At 41.4% G+C, this 26,826-nt stretch overlaps 1 protein-coding gene across 2 annotated transcripts; it reads left to right on the top strand.

The window, feature by feature from the left end:
- The first annotated feature begins 260 nt into the window (after nucleotides 1–260).
- Nucleotides 261–26,826, top strand: prkd3 (protein kinase D3). 2 transcript variants are annotated; one of them, XM_072457241.1, is made up of 19 exons: nucleotides 261–621; nucleotides 1,140–1,685; nucleotides 12,125–12,263; nucleotides 15,163–15,294; nucleotides 15,597–15,754; nucleotides 16,100–16,292; nucleotides 16,374–16,451; nucleotides 16,521–16,707; nucleotides 18,527–18,650; nucleotides 18,884–18,961; nucleotides 20,754–21,030; nucleotides 21,751–21,803; nucleotides 22,159–22,231; nucleotides 22,349–22,455; nucleotides 22,523–22,684; nucleotides 23,536–23,634; nucleotides 23,706–23,973; nucleotides 25,322–25,407; nucleotides 25,493–26,826. In XM_072457241.1, the coding sequence occupies exons 2-19, from the start codon at nucleotides 1,383–1,385 to the stop codon at nucleotides 25,664–25,666; spliced, it is 2,691 nt and encodes an 896-aa protein (XP_072313342.1). In that variant the 5' UTR covers nucleotides 261–621; nucleotides 1,140–1,382; the 3' UTR covers nucleotides 25,667–26,826. The 2 variants fall into 2 exon arrangements, with proteins under 2 accessions (XP_072313342.1, XP_072313341.1); XM_072457240.1 differs by having other exon boundaries at nucleotides 263–621; nucleotides 16,097–16,292.

Below are 26,826 nucleotides of genomic sequence, written 5' to 3'. Positions count from 1 at the left end.
CCCTGTAGACTTCAGACCAAACACTAGTCAACTCATATAGAAGTCTGTGCGTAAAACCAAAATTAAGTCGGAGCTTATGCCCATAAAGTCCCTTTCAACTCCACTTCTAAGTTTCTAGTCTGGTCTGGACTGCAGTTTGGGTTTTGTTTCTTTTTTTTCTTTTCTAGTCAGTCCTTGTTAAAACTAACGGAAAAGGGCCGCGCATGCGCATTGGCCCGAGCGCGGCTGCGGGCGCCATTGCTTCACAGGGAGTGTAGTTCAAATATCCCTGCGCTCACATGGAAAGTCAGTCATGCGGACATAATAAAAGACTCCAAGCCCCAGCTCCGGCCGCCGCTCTCTTCTCGTAAAGCAGGGGGAGTAGTCACAGCTGGATGGATAATAAGATGCGCATGAATTTACTATTTGGAATAAAGATAAGAGAAAATGAGCGACCTGTTCACCACCGCGGCGCTTTTGGCCGTTTCTAACGTTTCCAAATCTGACGTGAGACGCGCCGTCGTGCGTTCGGCTGCGGCGGGAGAGCAGTAAAAGTTTCGCGACTTGCTTTCCTCACTTGATGAAGTTACAAAGTTTCTTCAGTCACAATGGAAAGAAAGGCGCCCGTCGCCGACTGCGGAGGTAACGCGTTTTTTTTTTTCTCACGCAACAGCCGCGGCGTTTCGGTCGCGACGCGGCGTTAGGGAGAAATGGAGTTAAAGCGCGTTGGGAAAGTGAGGAGAAAGCGCAGATCCAGGTCCTTGTGTAATCTTGTTTTGCTCGCATTCGAGACCAGGCTTGTGTTCTGCCAGCGAGCCACTTACAAGTAGGAGGAGTGCAGATGTGTGCGAGCCGTGGATCCAGATGTTTACTGCACCTAAGTGTTCCTCATCTGCCATTTCAGGCTTTATCAGAGAAATAAGACATGCCAAATGATCCCACTGTGTATTCACTGGGTTAAAAGGGTCAGTTGTGATACACGTGACCTTTTTAAAAGCACTTTTAATATCAGAACTTTTAATATCAAACTTTTTAATTATAGACTGAATGTTGTTGCAGTGTGTTTTAAGTAGCCACCCGCAACTTTTAATGATCAATCTCATTAGACTGGATGAAAAGTGTGTCTTCATGAACTAAAATGTGTGTGTTTGTGGTGACAGGCATCCTGTGGTCACTGTGGATTACTGACTTCACGCAGAAGGAGCTCTGATATATGAAGTTTGTTGCAGTGTTGGCTGAGTGTTGGGCAGCACTCTGTTGGATACACACAGACTGGATGTATAGAATTGTGACTACTTGAAAGACCGAACTGAAGACTGCTGCAAAGACCCTTTTGACTCTTTTGAAAACACAATTCCAAACTTGATCTACTCATTGTTCACGTTACAGTCGGAAGAACTCCAATGTCTGCCTCCTCTCCCCCAGCCTTACCTCGAGCCTTCCTCCACACTCTCCCTCCTCACTACCCTCCGCCCTCAGTTGCACCATCAACCCCGTCTCCGTCTCCGAGCCCACCTGGGCCAGTCTACACGCGCCTGTCCAACGGCAGCCACAGCGCCCCCAGCCCCACTAACTCCCGCGGCTCCTTCCAGGGGGTGTCCTTCCTGCTGCAAATTGGGCTGACGAGAGAAACGGTCAACCTAGATCCCAGTGACCCGTCTCTGTCATCTGTCAAAGACCTAGTCTGCTCCATTGTGGACCAGAAGGTAAACATCCTCTCATTAAAGTCTGCTCATATTTAAGTTGGCTTATAAATACGGCGTGTCCCTTGTTTGTGTTTCATAACGTGGCCATGCTGCTCATAGTGCTGTTATGGTCCAACATGTTTCAATATCCATGGTGCCCCGCATCAGAGAGTGTGTTGACAGTTGACTGTAGCCTCAACATTGGAGATGACCTTAGATTTTGGAATGTGTGACAATATGTACAACAAATGAGCTTTCATATTTGGAAGGCTCAAATGTTAGAGTGACAGACTGTAAAAGCCTTAACATCTCATCTTGAATCTGAAACCACTTTGAACACTTAAGAACACTTTGTTCATAACATACTGCAGATTAATGCTCACACCTATCTCAGTTAATGTCTTTGCTGCAGCTGTAATCCTGATGGATTGCTGCTGCAACATAACCTGGAATAATTAAATTGCTCCTGTGTGCGTGCAAACTCACTCTCACTCACCCGCAGTTTTAACCTTCAGCCAATAACGTTGATTACTGAATTTTCTTTTGCAATTATTATCAAAGAAATACTTGTGCTGGTGATTAAACAAAGCCCTATTAATCATCTTAAGTGCAGTTTGTGTACAGTATCACATGTCTTTCTGTGCTGTTTTAATGTTACTTTGATTAACTTTTAAGTAAAAGTCATCAGATGTCAGATAAGAGCTGTCTTTGGTCCAATGTTGTCCCAGTTGGCATTCCAGAGAAGCAGAGTAATGTTGTTGTTCTTTATAAGGTCTGCTGATTCAAGCTAGCGATGAACAGTGTGTCCATAGAGCAGGAAGAAAAAAAACATTATTGCTGTGTAATACAGATTGAATTGGGAAAAGTATGATTCGGTGTTTATCAGGAATGAATACTGTCTCGCTGTCTTTCTGTATTTCTTGCTTTATTCTTTACGTCTTTGTCTTATGGCTTTTTCAGCAGGGATGACCACAGTGAACCTGTCACATGATGAGTCGTAACAAACTTGCCACATTCTATATTTTGTGTCTATCTCTTGCTCAGACAGGAACCCAATGACTATAAAATGTTCAGATGCCTCAGAGTTCACATCAGAGCGTGTGTGTGGCGTGTCTCTTTACAGCAAACTAAAGCCCCTTTTCCGTTAACTCCTACCCGGCTTTATACAGGCACTACTTCATTCAGTAAGATTGTAATAAATGTTTAATAGGTGCTCACTTAGGCATTGCATTAAATTACTTACGCTATATATAAATGAGTAACTCGTAGTAATAATACAAATAACAACAAAAAACAAATAATGACAATGTAACAACACAATGTCGAACACAGTAAAAGTACAGTAAAATCATAATACATGGCACTATTACCTAATTTTTATACTTATAAGTAACTACGTGTTTATTTAATAGTACCATATTGTGAAATGCCTTGGCCACTTCCTAAAAAGCAACCGTATGGCTTCGATATTGTTAGAAAATGCTACTTTATCCTTCTTCTGCACGCTTTTGCTCCTACTGCCATTAAAAACTTGATCCTTTGTCGAAGTCTGCTCATCCTGCTTCACTTTAGCAGCTCTTGATCTCAGCCAAGGCGTCGACAGTTCTCCCAGGATGCCTCTGGTCAGCACAAACTCAGGTGCCAGTCCGCAAGAGCAGCACTAGATATAAAGACTGGACTTGTGTAATATCTTGACAAGTACATCCCCCTTTTCTGGCCCGCTTTATTGACATGACTCCACACTTTCCTCAGCATGCTAACCATTCCTTGTTTTCAGTTTTCAGCTTTTATATATATTTGGTCAGGGGTTTTGTTCAGGTGAAGGACTCTACGATTAACACCTTACTCAAACTGCTGTGACGTTGTTTATTTAGATGTGATGGGACACAGTAACCTCTGAGTGACTGGCCTTTGTGAATAGACGGATCAATACTTGGTCACATGGACTGGAGCCAAGCATTGAACGCAATAACCTCATTTTGTTCAGTCCCGATCATTTACTTTGAAGCCGACTCGTTCTCTTTAGGTGCTTGTGACCATCCATAGCTTAGGGATACAGGGAGTTTCACAGTGTCTCATGCCTCTCTGCAAGGGACGCTGTGAAATTTCCAGATGGTTGTTTACTCCTTTTTACTGTGTATAATGTCTTTAAAAGTAATATTTCTCATATTTCTTGGACCCTCTAGCCTTGAATTAATCTTATTGTTTGACAGGGGCCTTTCCGAATAGCAGAGCATTGTATAGATTTTGTACGCCTCATTCCGTCACAGGCTAAGGAGCCCACCACATGACTTGGCAAACACACTATGCACTAGATTCACTCATCTAAATGTGGTTTTGATAATCGTGGCTTTCGGGACCACATTCATCTTGATGGTAGTGGTTAGTCTGGTGCGTGTGCATAGGTTCAGAGCAAGTGCAGTATGTGGTTATGTGTACAGCTTAAAGTGAACAATGCTTTTTATAATGCATTACATATGATTGCTATTTGTTATTTGAGATGTTTTATGTGATAATTGTGACGATTTCAAAACCATGTGTTGACTTTTTGTTTTTCGCTTTACTTTTCATATTTTCATTCATAACATTTCAATACATAAAGCTGTTCACACACTAACAATGGTAATCTGTTAGACTGTGTGAATTAAAGTGAATTAATAATTTCACTAGGCTATTTTATGGTCATTGGTGTCACTAATTCTAAATATCCATGAAATTGTGATATTTCTTCTCGCCACAATCGTTAAACAAAAATATGAAATTGTGACATGAAGGATCAGCACTGGATCTTGATCAGTTTGGTTCTATTTACAAAATAGCCTTTCGTCAAATCTAGGAAGCTAAAATGCATAATATTTGTGCCAGCTCTGTTGTTTGTTGACTGTCTCCCAGTTGAAATTCACCATGCAGTTGTAGATCTCACTGGTGATGGCCTCTTGACAGCTCCCCAGAGGCCGGCCCAGCTCTCTTGTTTCTTTGTAGGGCCCCGTCTGTTTGGTGGGTTTGAATGAATGGCATGAGATAAACACCCATTGCTTCCACTTGTTGAGCACTTCCTGTTTTGTGGCGCTATAGTCCTCCTTTCATGCAACAACCAGTGTGTAAGAAACAGTGGCGGCACAAAAGTTCACGACTCCTTGAGAATGGCTCCCAGTTAGCCAGCTGGTGAGCCTGCAACGCCAGTCTGGCCAGGCTGTGCATTCTTCTTCGCTCTAGCATTTTTGGAGGATGATGTGATGCTCTTGGGTCGGATAGCACTAGGCCACGGGGAAAGTGGAGAGTTTGTTTCGACTAAGCGAAGACTTTAGCACCCAGTGTCTCATGGGTGATGTAATGGCACTTGCATAATCTTTGCAATTCACTTAAATGATTGCACAAAGCTTTTATAACAGAGTTTAGGTTTGTGTAACCTTGTCAGCAAGACAAATTCTCACTACAAGTTCATAAACTCTTGAGAACCCATTTTGTCAGCCTCCCGCTGTTGCATTCAATTACAATAGAGCCCGAACCACCAATGGTGCGGAGCCTGGACCAGTCACGAGCCGCATTGTGCCCAAACGAACAAAATCAAACATTGCAAAGCTGGCGGACGTACTTTGACCTATTTTAGCAGAAATACAGAGCAGGGGGAAGGGTGTTGTGCATTTGTGGACTGCAGAGAAAAGTTTAATTTCTCGCCTTGTTCTGCTGTTGTGACTCTTTGTCCAATCAGCATGTTTGTTTGAACGTTCCGATCGCTTTCAGCAAGAGCCTTTCTAGATTGATAAATGTGTAGCGCTCAATACAGATTGCTATGTAATGCACAAAAATCCGGCCTGTTATTAGGACTTGGCAAGTATTTGAAAGATCGACAGCTCGAGATCGTGTCATGTGAAATCGTCAATTATTTGGGAGGGGTTTTTGATCAAGATTCCACTGTTGATTCCCTGTCAGTAAGAAAAAAAACATTATTATTTTTTGTACCAAAATACAATTCTAAAACTTAACCGCTGCCTCATTGTGAATAAATAACAGAAGGGCCAGTTAAACCAAATGCACAGATAAATCCCATCCCCTGCTATGCTCCTGACACCATAAGTCCACAGCTGCATGCTCCAATCGATTTGGCAACCTTGAGTTACCCCAGAGAACATACAAGTGAACAGAATTTATCTATGTTGATGTACAAGATTCCTGGAAAGCATCTGATAAATGATGGCACTCGATTGTGAAATCTGTTCAATTACTAAAACATTTTTGTGGGTATCTATTGCACTTTAAAGTAGATATAATAAAAAAGAACAATCAACATCTGTTGGTTGAAATCAATGATTTCTTTAGTCTTGGAGTAATTAGTGGAAAATGCAGAAACCGAGAAAAAAGGGAAAATGTTCAGATGTTAAGTGAGCTAAGTAATTTCTACCATCTGTAAGGCACATTTCTCCTTTCTTGTTCTGCTTTAAACGTAAAGTGGCAAGGCGGAGCTGAGTCCCAGCCACAAGAGTTGAGCAATGACAGAGTACACCAGAGGGTCCCCCAGTGCTAAAGACTGGTGGCTTGGGCAGGTCTGCTGGTTATATGAGGCTATATGAGACACAGAAACATGTGGGGCTGCTATTCACTTTGAGAAACTCCATCTAAAATACAAACTTGTTTTTATTGTAGCACTTTTAGGTTGCACAAATGTTCTCCACTTGACTTTGTCCAGTGTTAGATAATCCCCATCACTCCAATCCCTTAATGCTGGATCAACAGGCTTCAAATGTAATTGGTCTGCATTTTGACACGTCCTTCTGATGTCAGTCACTTGAAGTAAGTTTAGAGGCATTCAAAGAAGCTGCATAACTTCATTCATAAATATCTGGCCACAGCAAAGTTCACCAAGATAGGATATTACACATCCTTTTATTATTTAAAACATTAACTGCACCTGCCCTTTGGTTTAACGCTGACTGCACTTGGCCGTCCTCAGCACTTTAACACTAACGGACGTGCACAGAAGATGCACACTTTAGGATGATTTGGTTCTTTGAAACACATTTAATTTAAACACCTGCTTGTCTTCATTGAGATGTTATTGCTGTTCCACAGAATGGCATTATCTCTAATTCTTATATTATTCAATAACTGGTGTTTTTATTGCTTTAAAAAACGTTTTAAAACCACTATTTTAGAATCGTATATATTGATTATATATTGTAGAAAATGTTTTCTGCAGAAGGGCGCAAAGGAAAAAAACAAAGTTGAGAATAGGAAGTTGAGTTATGTAAAAAAGTTCTGAGAAGTTTCCGTTTCTGCGATTAACTAAGACCTTTTCAGGTTAGTCTCATAGGAGGTGATCAGCATTTGAGCTTAATTTCTAATGTCACTGTATAATTTTCTCCAGCTGCACTTGCTGTTCTGTCCATTCACAGTCGGAGCGCCTCCTTTTTCCATATTCCTTTGACTCGTACCCTCCAATCATCCTGTGGTCTGTGGAGCAGGGCCGCTGGTTCAGCTTGTGCACTTGCATCCAAATGGTTTTTTGATTGCTCTGCGTTTGCCGTCCCTTTGTTATCACAGATTAGATTAGTTTAGTTTCAGTTTTTTTACTTAGTCTTTTGTTCAGTTTGGTCAGATTTGTCTTTAGTACGTTGTCTGCAGACCAGGGCGTTTAAAATATACCCTAAAGTTATGGTTAAGCTACATTTCAATTTTGGTGCTGAAAAATCTGACAAAATAGGCTAAATGAAATAAAAACCCTATATCAACTCTCTGGTTTGGTGTGACAAAGTACAATAAAAGTTTGAGGATACAGGTGGAGTTTGCTGTTACACCAGTGCACTCTGTGGTATTGACAGAGCAGGTGTCAGAACCAGAGTTCCACATACATTTCCCACATACTCTACTTTCACAGTACAGTTGACAGTGGCAGTTGTAACAGCTGTGGCAGCTGCTGATATTGGGTTAATGGGTCAACATTCACTCAGAACAAATTTAATCTCACAAGTAAAGGGAAATGTGCATCTTCTGCTCCCTTCCAAGCTTCTACACCTTCTATTGCCGACAGTGATGATTGACACACGCACTGCTTTCTCACTAAACCTAAATAAAGTTTGGGGCTGATTCCTTGGAAGCTGACTTTGCGTTTTGTTTGTGAATGCTCCGTGATTCGTTGCTTCTATATTTTTTAAAACTCCTAAATGAACTTGTTGACTTCATTTGAATTCACTTCCTTCTCGACAGTGCAACACGTGTAAGTGGTGTGCTTAATGAAAAATAGGCATTGTCTCACGGGAACATATTACAGTTAGGATTATATTTTCCCTGATGGTGCAAGTCCACTTTTCTTTCCCCTGGCTGCAGTTTGAGGACTGTGGTTCCTCATTTGTTCGCCTGGGGCCGTGTGTCCTGCTAACGGAGAAGTTTCCCTCCAGGAGGAAGCCACAGGGCGAGCATGTGTGTTCTGTGGAGTGAATGAGTGGCCAGATCCTCCACACGTTTGAATAGGAACCATATGAGGATAGTAGCCTTCAGCTCCGCACAGCCCCTCATCCCCCCGCTCGCCTCCAGCTGCACTGTGTTTTTCTTGGCCTGTGTCTGCAAACAGAGGAGCAGCTACTAATGTACAAATGAAATGGAGCATGCTTCTCAGTCTTTCCTCCATGCACTCACTTCAAATGAAACAGTACAGTTCATTTTGTGGGCAGCAAGATTTGTAGCTGCTCCACACTATAGTCCAAAAACCTGTACTAAAACCCTTCTTCCTTTTGAATATAAACTAATAATTAAAAACACGATACAACATCAAGTATTATAACTATAGCTATTATATTATCATTAGATTTGTTTAATTTAAAACTAATTTGATAAGGCCCTTCTCTGCGAGTGACTTAACAGGTGTGTGTGTAACACAGGATCTGGAAAACATATTTGAAGCAAGACATAAGTTTGACTTCTTTTAGAAACTTGTAAAACTGAAAACGCTGCACTAATTGAACACACATTACGCCATGATAATACGCTATGAGATGAAAAATAGAGAGAAAATGCTGCCCGGTGGTCGAGGGTTTAAGGCGGCAGCACACATGTCAGGCTCCATGTGCAGTTGTGAGTTTGAATTTACTGCATGTTCTTCCTTCTCTCTCATCCCCATTTCATGCTAAGCTGTCCTGTCTATTAAAGCCTACGGGCCAAAACATTCTTAAACTAAAATAAATAAATTGTGATTTAAATATAACTCAACAATTAAAGTCTATATTAAATTTACTTCAGCAAAGGCTTTGTTTTCCATTTGCCCATAATTCAACATAATATCAAAAGGCTGTAAGTCCGATTGCTGATAAAATATTTTAGAACAACACAGAACATAATTTTTAGAAGGGTTGCACCAGTCAATGGGCTCATTTATGTGTGAAATAAAAGCACCTTGTGTCATGAAGCTTGTGACTGACTTTATCGGACCTCCCCCGGCTCTGTGTCCTGGGGTCTCACCTCCTGACTGCTCTTTCATGCTTCACAAGGGCCTAATACCTGATGGATGGTAGTCGTATTTTCCAACTTTTTTACACTACTGCGCACCACTTGTTGTTTAACGCATCATAAACAAAGTAAAATACCTTTTGCATTCACTGACTGTATTCATATTGTCCGTCTTCCTAGGCTTTAGTGTTATATAAATATATTTATCATATCCGTCATAATTATATTCATCATTACTACAACTGCTACCGCTATAACTAAGTACCCCCTCTCTTTCACACTGAAGTAATGTTTAATAGAATTTGCTGAATACATTTTTATTGGCTGCTGTTCCCATACCAAGACCTTGTACTGTCCCAGGTCTGGCCCGGAGCCAGTTCAATGAAGGTGTTAGTCAGGCCGAGGGCTCGCGGCGTACTTTTCCTTACTGTAATCACATGTCCATCTGTCAGCGGCTCCGCACACTGCTTCCCCTCTGGCCACACAGCGCACATGAACGCCCAAACGCCTGACCACATCACAACATGCACATTTTGTTCTCCACACGCACTCCCTGTGTCCCTTGTAACTAAGAGCCCTCCCAGTCACAGTGGCTTTATGTTGTGTTTCAGGGACAGCGGACAGATGCGGGGAAACATCTGATACAAGCGTTGCTATGCCAAATATGTGAAGTTGGATAAAGTGTGATTCATCTACTCGAGTCACATAATGTTTGTTCTTTTTGTGCCACTTCTAAACCTGGATTAAAGCTACAGAAAGGGCATCAGATATAATGTTGACTTGATTGTGATGCCGAAAGGTAAAGGGCAAACACAAAGAAAAGATGATTAGATATGGCTCCTCTCATTACCTTGCATCTTTATTCCTTCTAACAGGATTTAGCATATCAATAGCAGATTATCCGGTTCAACAAAAGAGGACTAGTGCAAAGGCCGCTTGCTCTCGTTCTTCCAGCGTAACTTGAAGACCTCACACACAGTAGTGCCGCTGGGGAAGCGGTCTTGCCTGGTTGGGTGAAAAGTGTTTAAAGATGGCAAAAGAAAGTCACTGTAAGGTCACAATGGCATTAATGGCATGGCATTATATCGGTAAAGGCATTACTTTTTACATTCTACTATATAGACTTATTTTAGTAGGTATTAATAGTGCATAAAGTTTCACAGGACACATTTCGACCTTTCCTGAATTGTTTCAAAAGCGGTAAAAGGCCAAATGACAACTCTGGGTTTAACATTGCATCAGGCCTTTATATCTTGTATAGAGGTGCGTGGGAGGTATAACATTAGATAATATCCCAATTTGGAGTTACGCAAAATCATTGTCTAATTTATACGATTGAGAATGATTCTTGGATGAGAGTCCAGATAACTACAACGGAATCTTTTTCTACTATTAGAAGTGACCTGAGAATGACTCTTGGTTGAGAGTCCAGATGACTACAACGGAATCTTTTTCTACTATTAGAAGTGACCTCAGAATGAAAAACTTCCTAATGCACTGTGAAAATATTGTCTGAATGTTGTTATCGAGATGCTCCAAAAAATATTGAGATATTAGATAGATGGCGAGATATGATGTACGTACATGGAGCTGGATTAGTTGGCATCTACTATTAAACTACATCGATGTACCTCTATTTTGCCATTTTTCTATTATATTTTGATAAATGTATATATAGTATGAGCCAGATCTGGTGCGTGAGGGAACAAGCACACCCCCGTCTGACACAAGCGGCCTACACAGGAAGGATATCGTCACCTCTTCTTGGGATTGCAATGATTCATGTTTAATTCACATTGTTTGACACTGTTTAGGATGTAGTCAGAACCAAAGTTCTGGGTAGAAACATTTGATTCTGGCACACACATATTACAATATTGGAGGACTTGTCTAAAGCGCCGTTGCTTGTTGTTGTTTTGGACATCACATGGACATGTTGTTGCCTCTTGACAGATGACCCTTGAATATGTTGTGGACAGGAGTCATATGATACACATGTTTTGCTGCGCTCCCCCTGTGCATCTCTGTGCCATTGGGTCAGTGTGTTTCTTGGCAGTTACATGATCCAGGTGTCTTATGTGTCCCATGCCCAGACACTGTGCCAGCTCTCGTGTCCTACACCGCTGCAGCATTGTTTCATAAAGCCCATTGTGCCTGACCCTCCTTCACATGGAAACAGCTGGTGGGTCGGACTGTGCCACTGCTCTGGGCATCAAGGCTGAACCCAGGCCTCACAGTTAAATCACAGCTCCAGACTGACACTTTCCTGGTTTTTCATGTTATCCTGTGCAGGGGATGAGGATTCTTCTGTGTAAAGTGTCAGGGAAGAGGAGGAGTGGACCAAATGGAAACATACAGGTCGCTTTACTTCCTGGTCCAGTGATGTGACATTTCCTCTAGATATTCAAAGACACTCCTTGATAAGGGCTTAGGTGGCTTGTATGTTACTTTTGCAGTACGTTCTGTCTGCTGGAGAGTTTGCATCAGGCTCTGAGCTGCCTTCAGCACAGGAAGTGACTCAGTTTTAACTGGCGCTGAACTTCCTGTGCGCTGACTCTCCTCTACTCGTCTCAGGATGTTTACCTCCTCCTTCTCCTTGTCTCCCTGACCCACCCTTCTTCCTCCATCATGTGACTAATGCTGGTTTGCTCAGCTGTGTTTCTTGTGAAAAAGTGTGAAAACCTAAATTGTCTTTCATTACTGTTATCTATTATTTATTTATCTTAATTTCTGAATATTAAAGTGATGTTACTGCAACTTAAACAAATACTTTAATTTACTTTACTTTTTTGATGTACAGTTTTAATTGAAATGACCTAATTTTGTTCCTAAAATAGTCACAATTATATTTTTTTAATTTTTTACAGTTATATATGTAACCTGTTCAATCACAATTATTGATTAGCTTAACAATCTTGACTTCCTAAATGTACTGCTGTGATGAATGTTTTATGGTTTTTCGTAACTCGTGCTCCTTGTCCCACTTTTCAAATAAAACAATGTTCCCTTTTGTCTCCTAGTTTCCAGAATGTGGCTTCTTCGGCATGTATGATAAGATCCTTCTCTTCCGCCACGACCTGCAAGATGACAACATTCTGCAGCGGCTCACCTCAGCGGAGGACATCCACGAAGGGGACCTCATCGAAGTGGTGCTCTCAGGTGGGAGCGCTATCCGTCCATATAATGTGTTGTAAAGCTGAACCACACAAGCACTTCAACTCCTGTTTTTCATTTGTCGAGCCGAGCTATGTTATTTACCTGTTTTAACGCTGTTCCTAGACTACTCTTGTACCACCGCAAATATAGGAACACTCCACAAACGCTGCAGTTGTTGTGAGAAGCTCTGACTTCACTCAGATTTAATGTTTAATCATTCATGGCCTTGGCCTATCATTTCAACACTTGTCATTTATACCTTACCTTCAAGCGTCACTCTTCTCTTGGCATACTTGTTATTCCGCCAAATATTCACTTTTAGCTGCTCGACAGGTGCTTTTTGGCTTTTCTCGATCATTTCCGTTCTTAAATGGCGCTTTGTGTGTGGCGCTGGGAGACCCAACTGGCTTTAGACTATCTGTTCCACTCTAATCTGTCGCCGCTGGGAGCCACCTCACACCACCTGCACTTCAGATCTGCCATTCTCTGCAGGGCTGAGTGCATTGTTTGTGGGATTTAGATGTGGGATGACTGTATAGTAAGCAGGATCTAAGGCTACACCAGGCATCAGAACTGAGGAATGTTTATTGAAGACTAAAGAACTTCCTCTTTTTTGTTTCTTGTTTGTCTTCTGCTTTTGTGTCAGTGATCTTGCTCTCTTTGTCCCAGCTGCTTTCGCTCTTCTCTGCTGTGAAATCTCTCTAAATCCACGTTGTAAGCTTCATTTTGCTTTACCATTGGGAAAAACATTCTTAGCAGAAATATACAGGAAGAAAGCCATTGCCGCATCCTGAAACATGGCATTTGCTTATTCCATTCCAACAATCCAGCGTCGTTTTTCACATAACACACATTGGAAGTGGATTTTTTGAGGACCGTAATCTACATTCCCAATCATCTTGCGGCCTAAATTTGTCTGTTGTATCTTTTACTTAACCAACTTGTTGTGGTGTGGTGGAGGTACTCAGCTCATCTGTCTGTGGGATGGAGAAAGTGGCTTTTTCTTGGCTGCGGACTCAAAGCAGAAGCCTGTTGCTTCCTGCTGTAGGTGATGTGAGTTGGACATGTGGAAAGTAAACACCCTGTGATGTGCGCTGAAGGTCAGAGCACAGTGGACCAAGAGGTTTGAGGCTTGGCCTGACACTTTGGTCCTTTGTCCTGCTTCTCTGCTGTTTTCCACCCACATTCTCAGCAATTCTAGAATATTACTTTTTTGTCACCATATTGGAAGCTGCGCTGCCAATATTCAGTCTCTCTGTTTGAAAGCACAAACAATCACATAGAGTAAGACATTTGCTCCATTTCTTTGTGGTCAACATCATGATGAATTCACTCGAAGACTCGTTGAAGCATTTTTAATATTAGGTAGCACATAATACAGTGATTCTTATTGTCAGAACAGTTTAACCAAATGAGATATACTAATACAGTGGTGTAGTGGTTTAAGGTGTTGCACATGTGGTTGTCACCACTTCGGCGTTGTTGGCATCGAGTCAACTGTTTGCTGAGTGTCTCTACTCTCTCTGTCCTCACTTAATTCTACAGCTGTCCAGTCCAGAAAGCCAGAAAATAAGGACATTGTTCATACAAACTGTGTAGGCAGCATGAAAAGTGCTCCAAAAGACATGTGCTGATTTTGTGTTTGGCCGTACTTGATGCTAATTAGCGTGACAAGCGTTACATAACCCAGTGACTGCGAAGAAGCACTCTGCAAACTGTTGTTTCTCAGATGTTTGTGAAGTGACTCTGAAATGCTCTTTTTATGTGTTTTGGGATTTAAGCTATACACACCCCCTGACATGTGATCAGCAGCAGAAGCTTTCTTCTCTATCCAAACCTCACACAGCTGTGTCCTAGACTGGGGACCAGATTGGATTAAACATCTTAGGGGATCATTGAAACGATTACGCTTGATACTCATAGAGTTCATAATGAACAGTAAATTGTCTCTTGGTTAAGTGACACATTTATGTACATTTATATTCCGTGAAACATTGTTATTGGTTGCACTACAGACATTAGAGCATGGTTTATTGCTTTGGCTATTGATTGCAACAAAACATCAGGTGACAGCAATTTTTACGCCAAGTTTGCTATTTTTTTGTCACCTGATTCCATGGAACATAATGTCTCTGTGGGGTTCACCGGTGCTATTACAATAATCAGACTTGGTTTGTGGTCACTGCCACACACAGACACACACACACACACACACACACACACACACACACACGTGTACAGTGATGTCACCAACAAATATTCTGTTGCCTAAAGTGAATGTAAAAAAAAAACTATTTAATTAATCTTCACCTTAAAATCTGAATGAGTGAAGTAATATTTCAAGATCGCAAACAGTCCTTAGTGCCATGTTCCATATCGCACTCAAAGACCAAAAGAAGAACTCTGAACATTCCCCCTTCATGTATTTTTAGTTGCAGATATGTAAATCAAATTTCCATTTAAAGTTTTTTTATCTCTCAAAAAATACAATGGAATCGGTTGCTTTCTGCTTAGGATCAGTGATGATTCTCAGATATCACAAATACTAACCTATATGTTCTAAGCCGGCACAGGGGCAGAACAAAGAGGTTAGACTATAATGTCACAAACAAAACTAACCTAAGGAGAATCAGTTAGTGCAGATGTGACGCCCTCTGCTGCTGCTTTTTAGCAACAGCACTGTGGATGAAACTGAATTTTGTTCGATCCTCTTGGTGCACCTCTACCTTGGTAATAATGGTAATAATCAACAGAACACAGTGAAATAAATGTAATTGTTGCATAAAGGACGGTTTTTGTCTCCTTGTTATACTTAATTGTGTCTCGTTTAATTTTATCATTCATTGTTGTTTTTTTATTTACCACTTTAATTATTTATCTAGACCCTTTTCCCTGTTTTTAGCTCAAGCTACAGTTGAGGACTTCCAGATTCGACCTCATGCCCTTTATGTCCACTCGTACAAAGCCCCCACCTTCTGTGACTACTGTGGGGAGATGCTGTGGGGCCTGGTCCGACAGGGTCTCAAGTGTGAAGGTTTGTTCTGTCACACAAATCTCACTTCCTCTCTGTTCCCACAGTTAGGTGCAGTTAGGTGCATTTAAATTAATGTTATCCTTAACAATATACTTGTATATTATACTTTCTTCTGACAAATGCCTTATTATAATGCATTCATGGAATGTTAGCTTAGTTTTGGGATTATAAATTATCCAGCTCACTGGAGCCCTCTTGTGGTTTATTTAACATATTACACATCCTCACAATCTCATGTCTTGTCGTGTTTGAGTATTTTTTATTTGAGTATATTATCCTGTTTCATATACCCTTTCTCACAGGATGTGGGCTAAACTACCACAAGCGCTGTGCCTTTAAGATCCCCAACAACTGTACTGGATTTAAGAAAAGAAGGTTGTCTAATGTCTCACTGCCGGGACCATCACTGTCAGTCCCGAGGCCTGCTCCGATTGAGAGTTCTGTGGTTGTCCTGGATGAGGTACGTTTTTACTTATTTTTCTTCTTAAATTCTGCCTTCAGATTATTATTATATTATTACTTATTTTTATGATGAGCTAGATAAATCCAGACATGGCAGAACTCAACTTAATCCCAATAATAAATTCAGAATAGTTTTTGTCTATATCCATCAGATGTCTTTTATTATTAAAATGGTACTACACTAGACTTATATCTGGTCATCAGATTGTGTGATGTGGTTTATCAGATCCATTTATCCTCACTGACCACAAACTCCACGGTCCACTGCAGTTCGGTTGCTTCAAAGTTGTAACATTTTATTTTTGGTTGGTTTCATTGATTTTCTGTTCTTCATGTATAGCAGCAGCGGTCTCATCAGGAGGCTGGGAAACGGATCCTCTCGTGGAGCGGGCGGCCTATCTGGATGGAGAAGATGGTTCTGGGCCGGGTTAAAGTCCCGCACACTTTTGCTATTCACACTTACACCCGTCCCACAATCTGCCAGTACTGTAAACGTCTGCTCAAAGGCCTTTTTCGACAGGGAATGCAATGTAAAGGTACTTGTTATATCCACAGTTTAAATTGTTCCTCTGGATTTCATTCAAACGAACCTAAATGTATCCTTTGTCTGTGAATAGATTGCAGATTCAACTGCCATAAGAGATGTGCTTCAAAGGTACCAAGAGACTGTTTGGGGGAGGTGGATTTTAACGGAGGTATGGAAACATCTGTCCACTGATGACATTTATTATTGCACTATTGAACCTCGCTAACTGAATGTGTAGAGCCTGCGAGTCCCGGTCCTGATTCCGACACCACAATGGACACGATGGAGGTGGACAGCAGTGACATTGACGGCAACCGAAGCCTGGACGACCCAGAGGAGCCATCCACACCAGACGAGAGGATGTTTGACATGGATTCACCCTTATTAGACCGAGAGAAGGACGAGGAGCCAATTAAAGCCATAAGGTATAAAATGTATGAGAAATTGTGATTTACTACTTCAGTTTTCTAATTCAAAACAGCAAGACTATGGGTAAGTATAGGTTGCTTTCACGTTTTTTGAAAGAAATATCCAAACCTATGATCCACGAATGTTAAACCATGTAATTATTTCTTGGCAAATTAATCTTGTGGTTTAAAGTCCTTTTAACTGACAACAATCATGACTTTGTTGACTAATGCTGCGTTCCAGTTCCTCGGAGGTTGGATTTTCCAAGTTCTAACATGTTATTTCACACTGGAACACACTCTCACATATCAGAATTCCTACTTGGAAACTCAAGCAACATTTCAGAACCCCGAATTGATCCGAGTCAATCCAACATGGCTGCGCCCTGTGTTTAGATAAAGTTTTACATTCAACAGTTAAAATATTGATAGTACTCATGTTATTTTCTATTTAGTTGTGAACATGCTCCTGTTCCGCCATTGAGCCTCTGCAATTAGAAATGCATTGTTATGGGATGATAAATTTAACTTTATTAATTTTATCCATATTTTGTAAACTTTTTTGTCCCCGAGGTCCGAGTTCTAACCTCCGAGGACAACTGGAACGCAGCATAATGGCACCACTTTGTCAAGCTGTTTTGTTTTGTTTGTTTATACTGACAGGGGAGGCTTTGAACTATGTGACATTTTTTTGCTTCATGTGGATAAAAAAAGTAATTACAGAAAATATTAAGTCTAAACCAGCTCAACATATCTGCAATCTGACAACAAATGTCAATTCTGTCCTGCCCCTAAGTTCAAATTGAAACTCTCCATGGGTTTCAGGAGAATGATTCCTTCCTGATTTTAAGATTTTGTGAAGACCTTTCTCCATTCAAAAGATACCTCCGCCGCATCGCCAAAATCCGACACTGCCTCACCCTCCCCGCTGCTGAATCCCTCATCCATGCCTTCATCTCCTCCCGCCTCGACTACTGCAACTCCCTCCTCACTGGCATCTCCTCCCATTCCCTCCACAGACTCCAAATGGTCCAAAACTCCGCTGCCCGCCTCCTCACCCACACCCGGTCCCGTGATCACATCACCCCCGCTCTCCGCTCTCTCCACTGGCTCCCCATCAAGCAGCGCATAAACTTTAAAATACTCCTCCTCACCTTCAAAGCTCTTCACCACCTTGCCCCCCCCTACCTGTCTGACCTCCTCATCCCCCACCGCCCCACCCGAGCTCTCCGATCCTCCTCCTCTCTCACCCTGACTGCACCAACATCCCGACTCAAAACTTTTGGCGACAGAGCATTCTCCCGAACAGCACCCCGACTCTGGAACTCCCTCCCCCAACCTGTCCGCCACTCTCCCTCACTCACAACATTCAAATCCCACCTAAAAACATACCTCTTCACCCAAGCCTATGACCTCCCCCTCCCCTAGCCTCCTCTACCCCATTGCCTACTCTTCTACCCCCTGTTACATCCCCATCTTTTTCTCTCTACTTCTTCTGTCTTGTTCATTTTATCTGTATATTAATGTGTATTGTAATGTGTATTGTACGTGTTGTCCCCCCCCTGTCTGTAAATATTTTTATTATGTTCAGCGTCTTTGGGTCACTGAAAAGCGCTATATAAATAAAAGTTATTATTATTATTATTATAACATTTTGATTTGAATTGTGCTATTGCTTTGACAATGGTCCACCATTGTCATGCCAAATAACCATTTTTATTGGATTTGGACACAACAATCACATTTCAGAAGTATATTTTTTTAAACAATCTACAGTGTAAGAAGTTTAAAACACGTTCTAATTAATTCAGTTACCATTGTGTTTGTGTGTGTTTAGCCCCTCAACTAGTAGCAACATCCCTCTGATGCGGGTGGTCCAGTCCATCAAACACACTAAAAGGCGGAGCTCCACTATGGTGAAGGAGGGCTGGATGGTTCACTATACCAGCCGGGACAACCTGGTAAGAATGAAAACACTACATGAGAGACACAACTGTGGCTCAGGGAGGATGGTCCGGCACCAGGTTCCACTGCACAAGACACTTCACCTGAAAAGTGAGCACATGAGTGAATTGTTGCTGCCACAGAGTATAACGTACTTTGTATTGACCACAATACATCTAAGCCATTACTCAGAAAGTGAATGCAGAAATAAACTTTGGTAAGATGTGTAACCAGTTTCCTCTTTTAACAGCGGAAGCGACATTACTGGAGGCTGGACAGCAAGAGTCTGACCCTCTTCCAGAATGAAACGGGCGCCAAGTTCTATAAAGTAAGAATGGAAATACACATACACTTGTCTTTCTCCCTTGTGATGGTTGATTATCCTATACTCGGGTTAAATGAGTGGGTTGTCACAAAGCTGAAAAATGCCCTGATGGCCTTGTGTCTTGCTCAAATTTCCCAGTGATTTTTCACCTTTGTCCTGCAGTCTCTGTAAGAAATGAAAGCATGTTATTGCGCTACCATGTAATGGGACATTTTAGAAAGTTTCATAGAAACTGCAAGCATAAAAAATGATGTGTGGTTGAAGTCTAATAATCCATGATAAATATTTTTATGATTGATTTTTATCTTTGTCACAGTGTAACTGTGTTGTTGTGTTTCTAGTTGATTGTAGAGCAGGAGCATGTATTGGCACATTGGGATGAGAGTGATGTGCTGTTGAAGGTAAAAGCTTCCACGTAAAAGCTTCCACGTGTTGGTTGTGTGAGTGCTGTACGACGGTGGACTTGTGTCGCTCTGTGTTTCTGTCACCAGCACCTCGCTGGTCCAAATAGTAGTGTGATTCAGATCTAACATGGCTGTTCTATGTTAACACAGGAGTTTGTTTTGTTCTTAGGCTGCTGAGAAAATCAGTTTTAAAGGAAAGGTTAATTCATTCCTTGCCTCTATTCACAATGTGAGCAGAAACCATTTGAATGTACCCAATGTTAAGAGTGTGTTTTTTTCAATTGGTTATTTAGGTCTTGATGCATTTAAATATGTGGGCAAACTATTCCCTAAATCCCGAATGTGCACCTTACTCTACAGGTTCTTGAGTTTATAATATTCTCAGTTCAGTGTGTATTGAAGGATGGTTCCAATACGTTTTGATAATAAGTGTTTTAACCACAGACACAAGCCGCCTACATCTGGGAAGACTTCTGTTTGGAGCTTCCTTTTATTTGAGTGAAGGTTTGAAGGCACTTCTCATCAGTGTGTGGCTACTGTCCCCTCTTCCCTTTTCCTTTATTCTTGCTATCTGATTAGCGTGGTCGTGTGGTGGCTTGCTTGCCAGGCATGGCAACCATTTTCACCATTTGGAAGCCATAAAGTCTTTTTGAAGATGAGACCCCTGTATTTGTGGCTTTCTCTGAAGAACCTTTATGGGGTGAGGGGCTTCTTTGTGCTAGTTGTGTTGTGCCGTACTCCAGTGTGCACCCACACGCACCCCCACACTGTGTGGTGAAACAGTAGATACAGTCTCTTTGGTCTTCAGTTGCTGGTGGTAGCGCCAGAGGCTCGTGCTCATAGGGGCCCTGGTTGGCCTGCCTTGTAATCAGGGAAGTGGAGCTCTCGTGCCGCCGTAGCACTCTCTCACGTGACCCAGGCACACAAACCACAAGCACTTCATGCAAGACGCTGTGGTCAGCCACATGGAGGCTACAGCGTGTGCCTCCTTAAGTCCCCATTGGCTGAAACTTTTCCTTCTTTTTTTGACCCTCCCTCTTTGGTTTGATTTGACAGCAAGTTTGAAGTAGAAGGGGGATATTCAAAGTATAAGCCAAGTGTCCTCTCTATTGGTGCTGCTATGGGTATGTTTAGGTTAGCACTTGGGCTATAGGCATCAGTGTGATAAGGGCGCGCAAGAAGAGGACTTCAGGAGAGTGAGATGTTTGTGAAGTTGCACTGGGGACCTATTTGTACCCACATTTATGTAAGTCGTTGTATGCTTCATTTAGGTTTTCATACAAGTACTCATGATCTCACTGTGCTTTAGTTTAGTTTTATTCTGGCTTTGTGTCTTTGTTGTAGGCTAGCCTGTGTGCAATGTATACTTAATTTACTGTATCCCCACACAGGAAATTCCACTGTCGGAAATCCTCCAGGTTGAACCACCCAGAAACTACCGTAACCTGGCACAAGGCAGTAACGCACACTGCTTCGAGATTATCACGGCCACCATGGTGTACTACGTAGGGGAGAATAATGGCAGCCACTACCACAGCCCTGTTTTAGCCGCGTCTGGAGTGGGTCTGGATGTGGCTCAGGAATGGGAGAAGAAGATCAGACAGGCCCTGATGCCAGTCACCCCTCAGCCAAGTGTGGCCTGTGGAACCGGACAAGGCAAAGATCACAGTGAGTCCACCTGCATGGCAGTACAGTTAATAATGTTTATAACGCTATCCTGCTCATTTAAATAAGCACGGACAATCAGGAATGACATGCACTATTAAGTATGTGAAATTATGAATGATAAACTTTATAGTGTCCTTATGATGTCTCGTACGTGTGAAGTGTTTTTTTAAATGTTGTTGTCAATTTATGCAATGACAATAAAGGCCTTTTGATTCTGAAACACATAAGCAACATTTGAATGAATGAGACTGAAGTTCAATATTCATAAAGCATGTGATCATCATCAAGAACAAAATTGAATTACTGTACAGCATTTTGAAACTGGGTGTACTGTACTTGTTGGTACTCACATTAAAGCCTTCTTCTTACATATAGGAAAATCATTTGTTATGACATCTTGTTTCCGTCTGCCTTTTATCTCTGATTTTCTATGACTTGGGCCACATGCTCAACAAGGGTCTGTGGCAGTTTACATTTCCAACAATAAAAGGATCACATACTGACTTTGTAGGGTTACACATATCTCCCCAGATCAATTGCATATGCAATTTATGAATAAAGTAATAAAGTGCTTCATTGTGCTGGCCTGTGACTTATTGCCCCCAGCTGCATAAACATGAAAAACAGAAGTGCATTGAAAACTTCCCTTGCTGTTTAATTCTGTGGTATCGGTCAAGTTGAAGTTGTTGAATGTGGAAACATTTTGTGTTTCTTCTGCAGAAGAGCTGTCCATCAGCATATCTGTGTCCAACAGCCAAATCCAGGAGAATGTGGTGAGACTTTTTGAAACCCTTGCACAATTTCCCAGCACTACCTGCACCCTTTACAGTAGTACTTTTTTTTTACTTTTTCATTTTTTGTTTGCTTAAAAAGAATGTGGAGTACTTGTTGGAATTATATTCAGTTTTTTCCTTCTTTTCATTCCATTTCCACTTCCACATAAATTACTACTGTGGTAAAATAACTTTTATTGACCATAACTGATGAGCTTAAAAGAAAAGTTAAATTGAACTAATATTTACTCAAGCAAATTAACATTTAATGTTAATAAAATGTTCAAATAACATATATTATATATACATGGGAGTCCATGTATATATAATTTATTTTTGCGTATTTGGTTTCCAGGATATTGCCGCAATCTATCAAATATTCTCTGATGAAGTGCTGGGATCTGGACAGTTTGGCATTGTTTATGGAGGTGAAGAAAACAAATGAATGCCGTCCATTCTTTTCTTTCTGATACATTCTACCACACACAAATACACACACAAATAACATTTGTCATGTCTTATAAACATTTCCCAATATTTTAAAGGCAAACATCGAAAGACTGGCAGAGATGTGGCAATAAAGGTCATTGACAAGATGAGATTTCCCACTAAACAGGAAAGTCAACTTAGAAATGAAGTGGCCATTTTACAGGTAATTGAAGGTCAGTGGCAAAAACTCCTCATTGCGGCTTAAATACTAATAACTTATTTCTTCTCAGAACCTGCATCATCCGGGAATTGTCAACCTGGAGTGTATGTTTGAGACACCAGAGCGAGTCTTTGTTGTCATGGAGAAGCTGCATGGCGACATGCTGGAGATGATCCTGTCCAGTGAGAGGAGCAAGCTACCTGAACGCATCACCAAGTTCCTCGTCACACAGGTCAAACTCCGTGGCTTCTTTTACTTTTACTTGCATTTGATAAGCTTTGATGATGAACAAACTGCAAACTATTATCAAAATGGGACCGTTTCAGCCTACTTGACTCTCTGATTTACTTGGCCGTAATTGTTTTACTCTGCTTACTTTGCATATTCCTCGCACACACTTGTAGCCTGTGTTGGCATGCTGTACATGGCATTGTGCCTTCACTCCGGGGTCTGTTTATTCTTATGGTTAAGTTTTTGGGGAGAATTGTTTATAGGATGGTCTGCCTGGCATCACAGCCTCCTCCCTGGTGGTGAATTACAGCCTGCTTTGCGCTGGTGGCTTTGTGGTCTGATTGGGAGAGCAGCGGGGCCTTTGGAGGCCCCCAGACAGCAGCAGGGGCAATAAGGACAGCCCCATTAGTTGGTCCAGGCTTGGGTCTGATGTGGCCTGGAGGTCTTCAGTCAAAGTCAGGGTCAGGATGAAGAGCCAGTCGCACTGAGGTTTGGTTCAGGGCCATAGGCAGGCGAGCGTGCTGAGCAAACTAACCCGACTTCTGTAATATAAATGAGATGATGAGAGGAGAGCGTATGGATGTACGTGGAAATAAGATGGAAGCATTTAGAGGCATAAGAATGCTTATAGTGATGTAATGGCTGAATAATGGATCATTCATCTCTAAAGGGGAATGAGGCCAAAGAACAAATTAGCTTTTTGTTGATTAATATTTATTGAGCATTTAAAAATAATTCCGATTCAAAATGAAAAATACCAAAATGATTAGCTCCAGGCACAAGAGGGCAGTAAAGTTGCAACTTGTTTTTCATTCTCTCAATATCTGTGTTTTTTTCTCCTAATTTCTGTAGATCCTTGTGGCCTTGAGGCATCTGCACTTCAAAAACATAGTTCACTGTGACCTTAAGCCTGAAAACGTACTACTAGCCTCTGCTGAGCCCTTTCCTCAGGTAAACACTGCAATAAAAACACTCCTGACTGTCCAAATGTGTGTTGATCATGGTCTTTTGTCCTCTCACAGGTAAAATTGTGTGATTTTGGATTCGCTCGTATAATTGGAGAGAAGTCCTTCCGGCGGTCTGTTGTGGGGACGCCTGCGTACCTGGCTCCAGAGGTCTTGCGCAGTAAAGGCTATAACCGCTCGTTGGACATGTGGTCTGTGGGGGTCATCGTGTACGTGAGCCTGAGTGGGACATTTCCCTTCAATGAGGACGAGGATATTAATGACCAGATACAGAATGCAGCGTTTATGTACCCGCCTACTCCCTGGAAGGACATTTCCCCAGAGGGTAAGACAGAGTTTGGTCCTCTTTAGTGTGTAGTGTGTGATACTGCTCACCCACTGGTCACTGATTTGAGCTTAATACACCACTTTGTCGTCAGTAAATGGAAGTCCCTTTTATCGTCACTTCCCCAAATCATTAATGGTGTATAATAATAATAATATATAGAATTGAAAAGAAATCAACAAAAATAAAAGTAGCACAGTAGTGTGTTAGTTAATACAATTATGATTATTCATTTTAAAATGATATTAATGCATAGAAATTGATCTTATTTAAATGTATTTTATTATCATTCAAAATAATTGAACACAATGTCAATTGTTTTTCAATTTGGCTTGTTTTTAAGAATTTTTGCCCGCTTTATTTGAGAATAGGGTTAGAGAAGGAATTCAGCAAATGGTTAAATCAAGCTCACGGCACTGAGCCTGGCATATGTGCTGCAGCATAGACAACTCATCTACTATCCAAATAAGTGGTTCATAAACAATTCTATCTTCTGTTAGCGGTCACCTCCAGAGTCTCGCTCTAAAACCTACAAACCAAATTAGAAATCTGGGGGTAATAATGGACTCAGACTTGAACTTTAATAGCCACGTCAAATCAATAACATCAGCAGCTTTTTACCATCTAAAAAACATTGCCAAAATCAAAGATATAGTGTCAAAACCAGATTTAGAGAGACTTATCCATGCGTTTGTCTCCAGTAGATTAGACTACTGTAACGGCCTGCTCACTGGTCTCTCCAAACGAGCTGTAAAACAGCTGCAGTACATCCAGAACGCTGCTGCTCGGGTCCTGACTAGAACCAGGAAGTACCATCACATTAGTCCTGTTCTCAGGTCTCTGCACTGGCTCCTGTGGCTCAGAGAAGAGACTTTAAAGCAGCTCTGCTTGTGTACAAGTCTCTCCATGGCCTAGCACCAAAGTACATCTTGGATATGTTAGTGCCATATGAACCATCTCGGACTCTGAGGACCTCAGGGGCCGACCTCCTGCTGGTGCCCAGAGTCAGGACTAAACATGGGGAATCTGCGTTTCAGTTCTGACAATGTTCAAATCTAAGCTAAAAACAGTTTTGTTTAGCTGCGCATATGACTGAAAGGATTTTTTCTTTGCACTCTTCTCTTTTGTTTGTGATTTTATTAGTTTAGACAATCAGTTGGATTGATAATTTTTAATTTAGTTAATTTTATTGTATTTCTGTTTCTGTAATTTCTTTGTGATTTGAATGCATTTTTTCCTGCTGTGTGAAGCACTTTGAATTGCCTTGTGTATGAAATGTGCTCTACAAATAAACTTGCCTTGCCTTGCCTTCTTACAACATCTCTTCAAACGTTTGTATAATTCACAGCTATAGATCTGATCAACAATCTTCTACAAGTCAAGATGAGAAAGAGATACAGTGTGGACAAGTGTCTTAGCCATCCCTGGTTACAAGTGAGTAGCATATGGCATTTTAAAGCACATTATGAACAGTATATGTGACTTCTGATGAACACCGCGTTGCTGTCGCTATCTGCAGGACTATCAAACGTGGCTGGATCTGCGCGAGTTTGAGACGCGGCGAGGGGAGCGTTACATCACCCATGAGAGCGACGACGCGCGCTGGGAGGAGTACGCTGATGAGCACTGTCTTCTTTACCCCAAACACTTCATCATGGCTCCGAACTTAGACGACATGGAGGAGGACCCCTAGTGGAGCTGGACACTTTATGCACGTGGGATGTTGGTGCAAAGACTTTTTTTTTAAATGAAGCGTTGGGGGCAGTGGATTTCCCCTTCGAAACTCTCAGAACTGTTTATTGTGGAAACAGTTTTAAAATAAGGCAGGGAAATGCCCTTTAGAGACTTAAATAGCAGAAAAAAAAATATCAGGAAATGTGGGGGAAGTGACCACAACTAGTGACTGTCTGCAAGAAAAAAACTCTTAACTTCTACTTTTGCAAACTTAAAACATTCCATGTTTGTATTGCGTTAAGGTGATTGTGAAAGAATGTCCCGATCTTCCATGGTTAGCTATACAATCAACAATACAAAATGCAAAACATAAACTAATTTCCGTTTTTTAATGGAGGATGGGAGACCAGAGTACCAAATAAGGAGTTAAGGGCAATTGTCACAAGGGAGTCCAAGTGCATCCATTTCATTCTCTTATGTCTTTAAACTGGAACATCTATTTAAAGTTAATTTTGCTAGATGTTTGCTTTATGTTACTTACAACATGAACGTGGCAAATGGACAGAAAACACTATACGCTGCTACAGCTCTTGGACACCAGGTTGGTCCTCAGCAGAGAAGTGGGTACAGCGCACGGCCATCGCAGCAGGAACATGTCTCTCATCCGCGGAGAGTGAGCTGCTAAGTGACACTTTTCGGTCTCCTTTGTTTCCTTAAAAATGTGTTCGATTTAATGTATTCATCATTGTGTTAATGTTTAAATTAACATTGTGAGTATTTTTACTTGTTTCAAAACCAAACTCTGAAAAGTTCTTAAATGCAATAATGGAGCCAATAACTGTCTGGATCTCCTCCAAAGCAGCGACGTGCAACATGGACTCGTATGTATGAGCAGCACGCTCCTGTCGACAAGCTTAATTTCATGTGATGTATTCTTGAATATGTGTTACAATGCGTCGTATCTGATTCCTTTGTCACAGACTCTACCCCTTTTGGAAGTTACATTTGTATATGAAGTTTTTATCGTCCATTTTGTATGAATTGAAGCTGTTCGGCACAGACATTGGGAGTACATTCCTTTTTCCTGTTCCTTCCTATCTCCGGTCTTTGTTGCCACTGGATTGGCAGGTGTCAGTGTTTTGTATATTTCAGATACCTATGGAATAAAACATCTTTAAA

The sequence above is a fragment of the Eucyclogobius newberryi genome, unplaced genomic scaffold, assembly GCF_026437365.1.
Source record: "Eucyclogobius newberryi isolate DKJ021-1_F unplaced genomic scaffold, fEucNew1.0.hap1 SCAF_21, whole genome shotgun sequence".
NCBI classification, from domain to species: Eukaryota; Metazoa; Chordata; class Actinopteri; order Gobiiformes; family Gobiidae; genus Eucyclogobius; species Eucyclogobius newberryi.
Note: the sequence above shows the minus strand (reverse complement) of the source record. Positions and strands in the feature narration are given on the sequence as shown.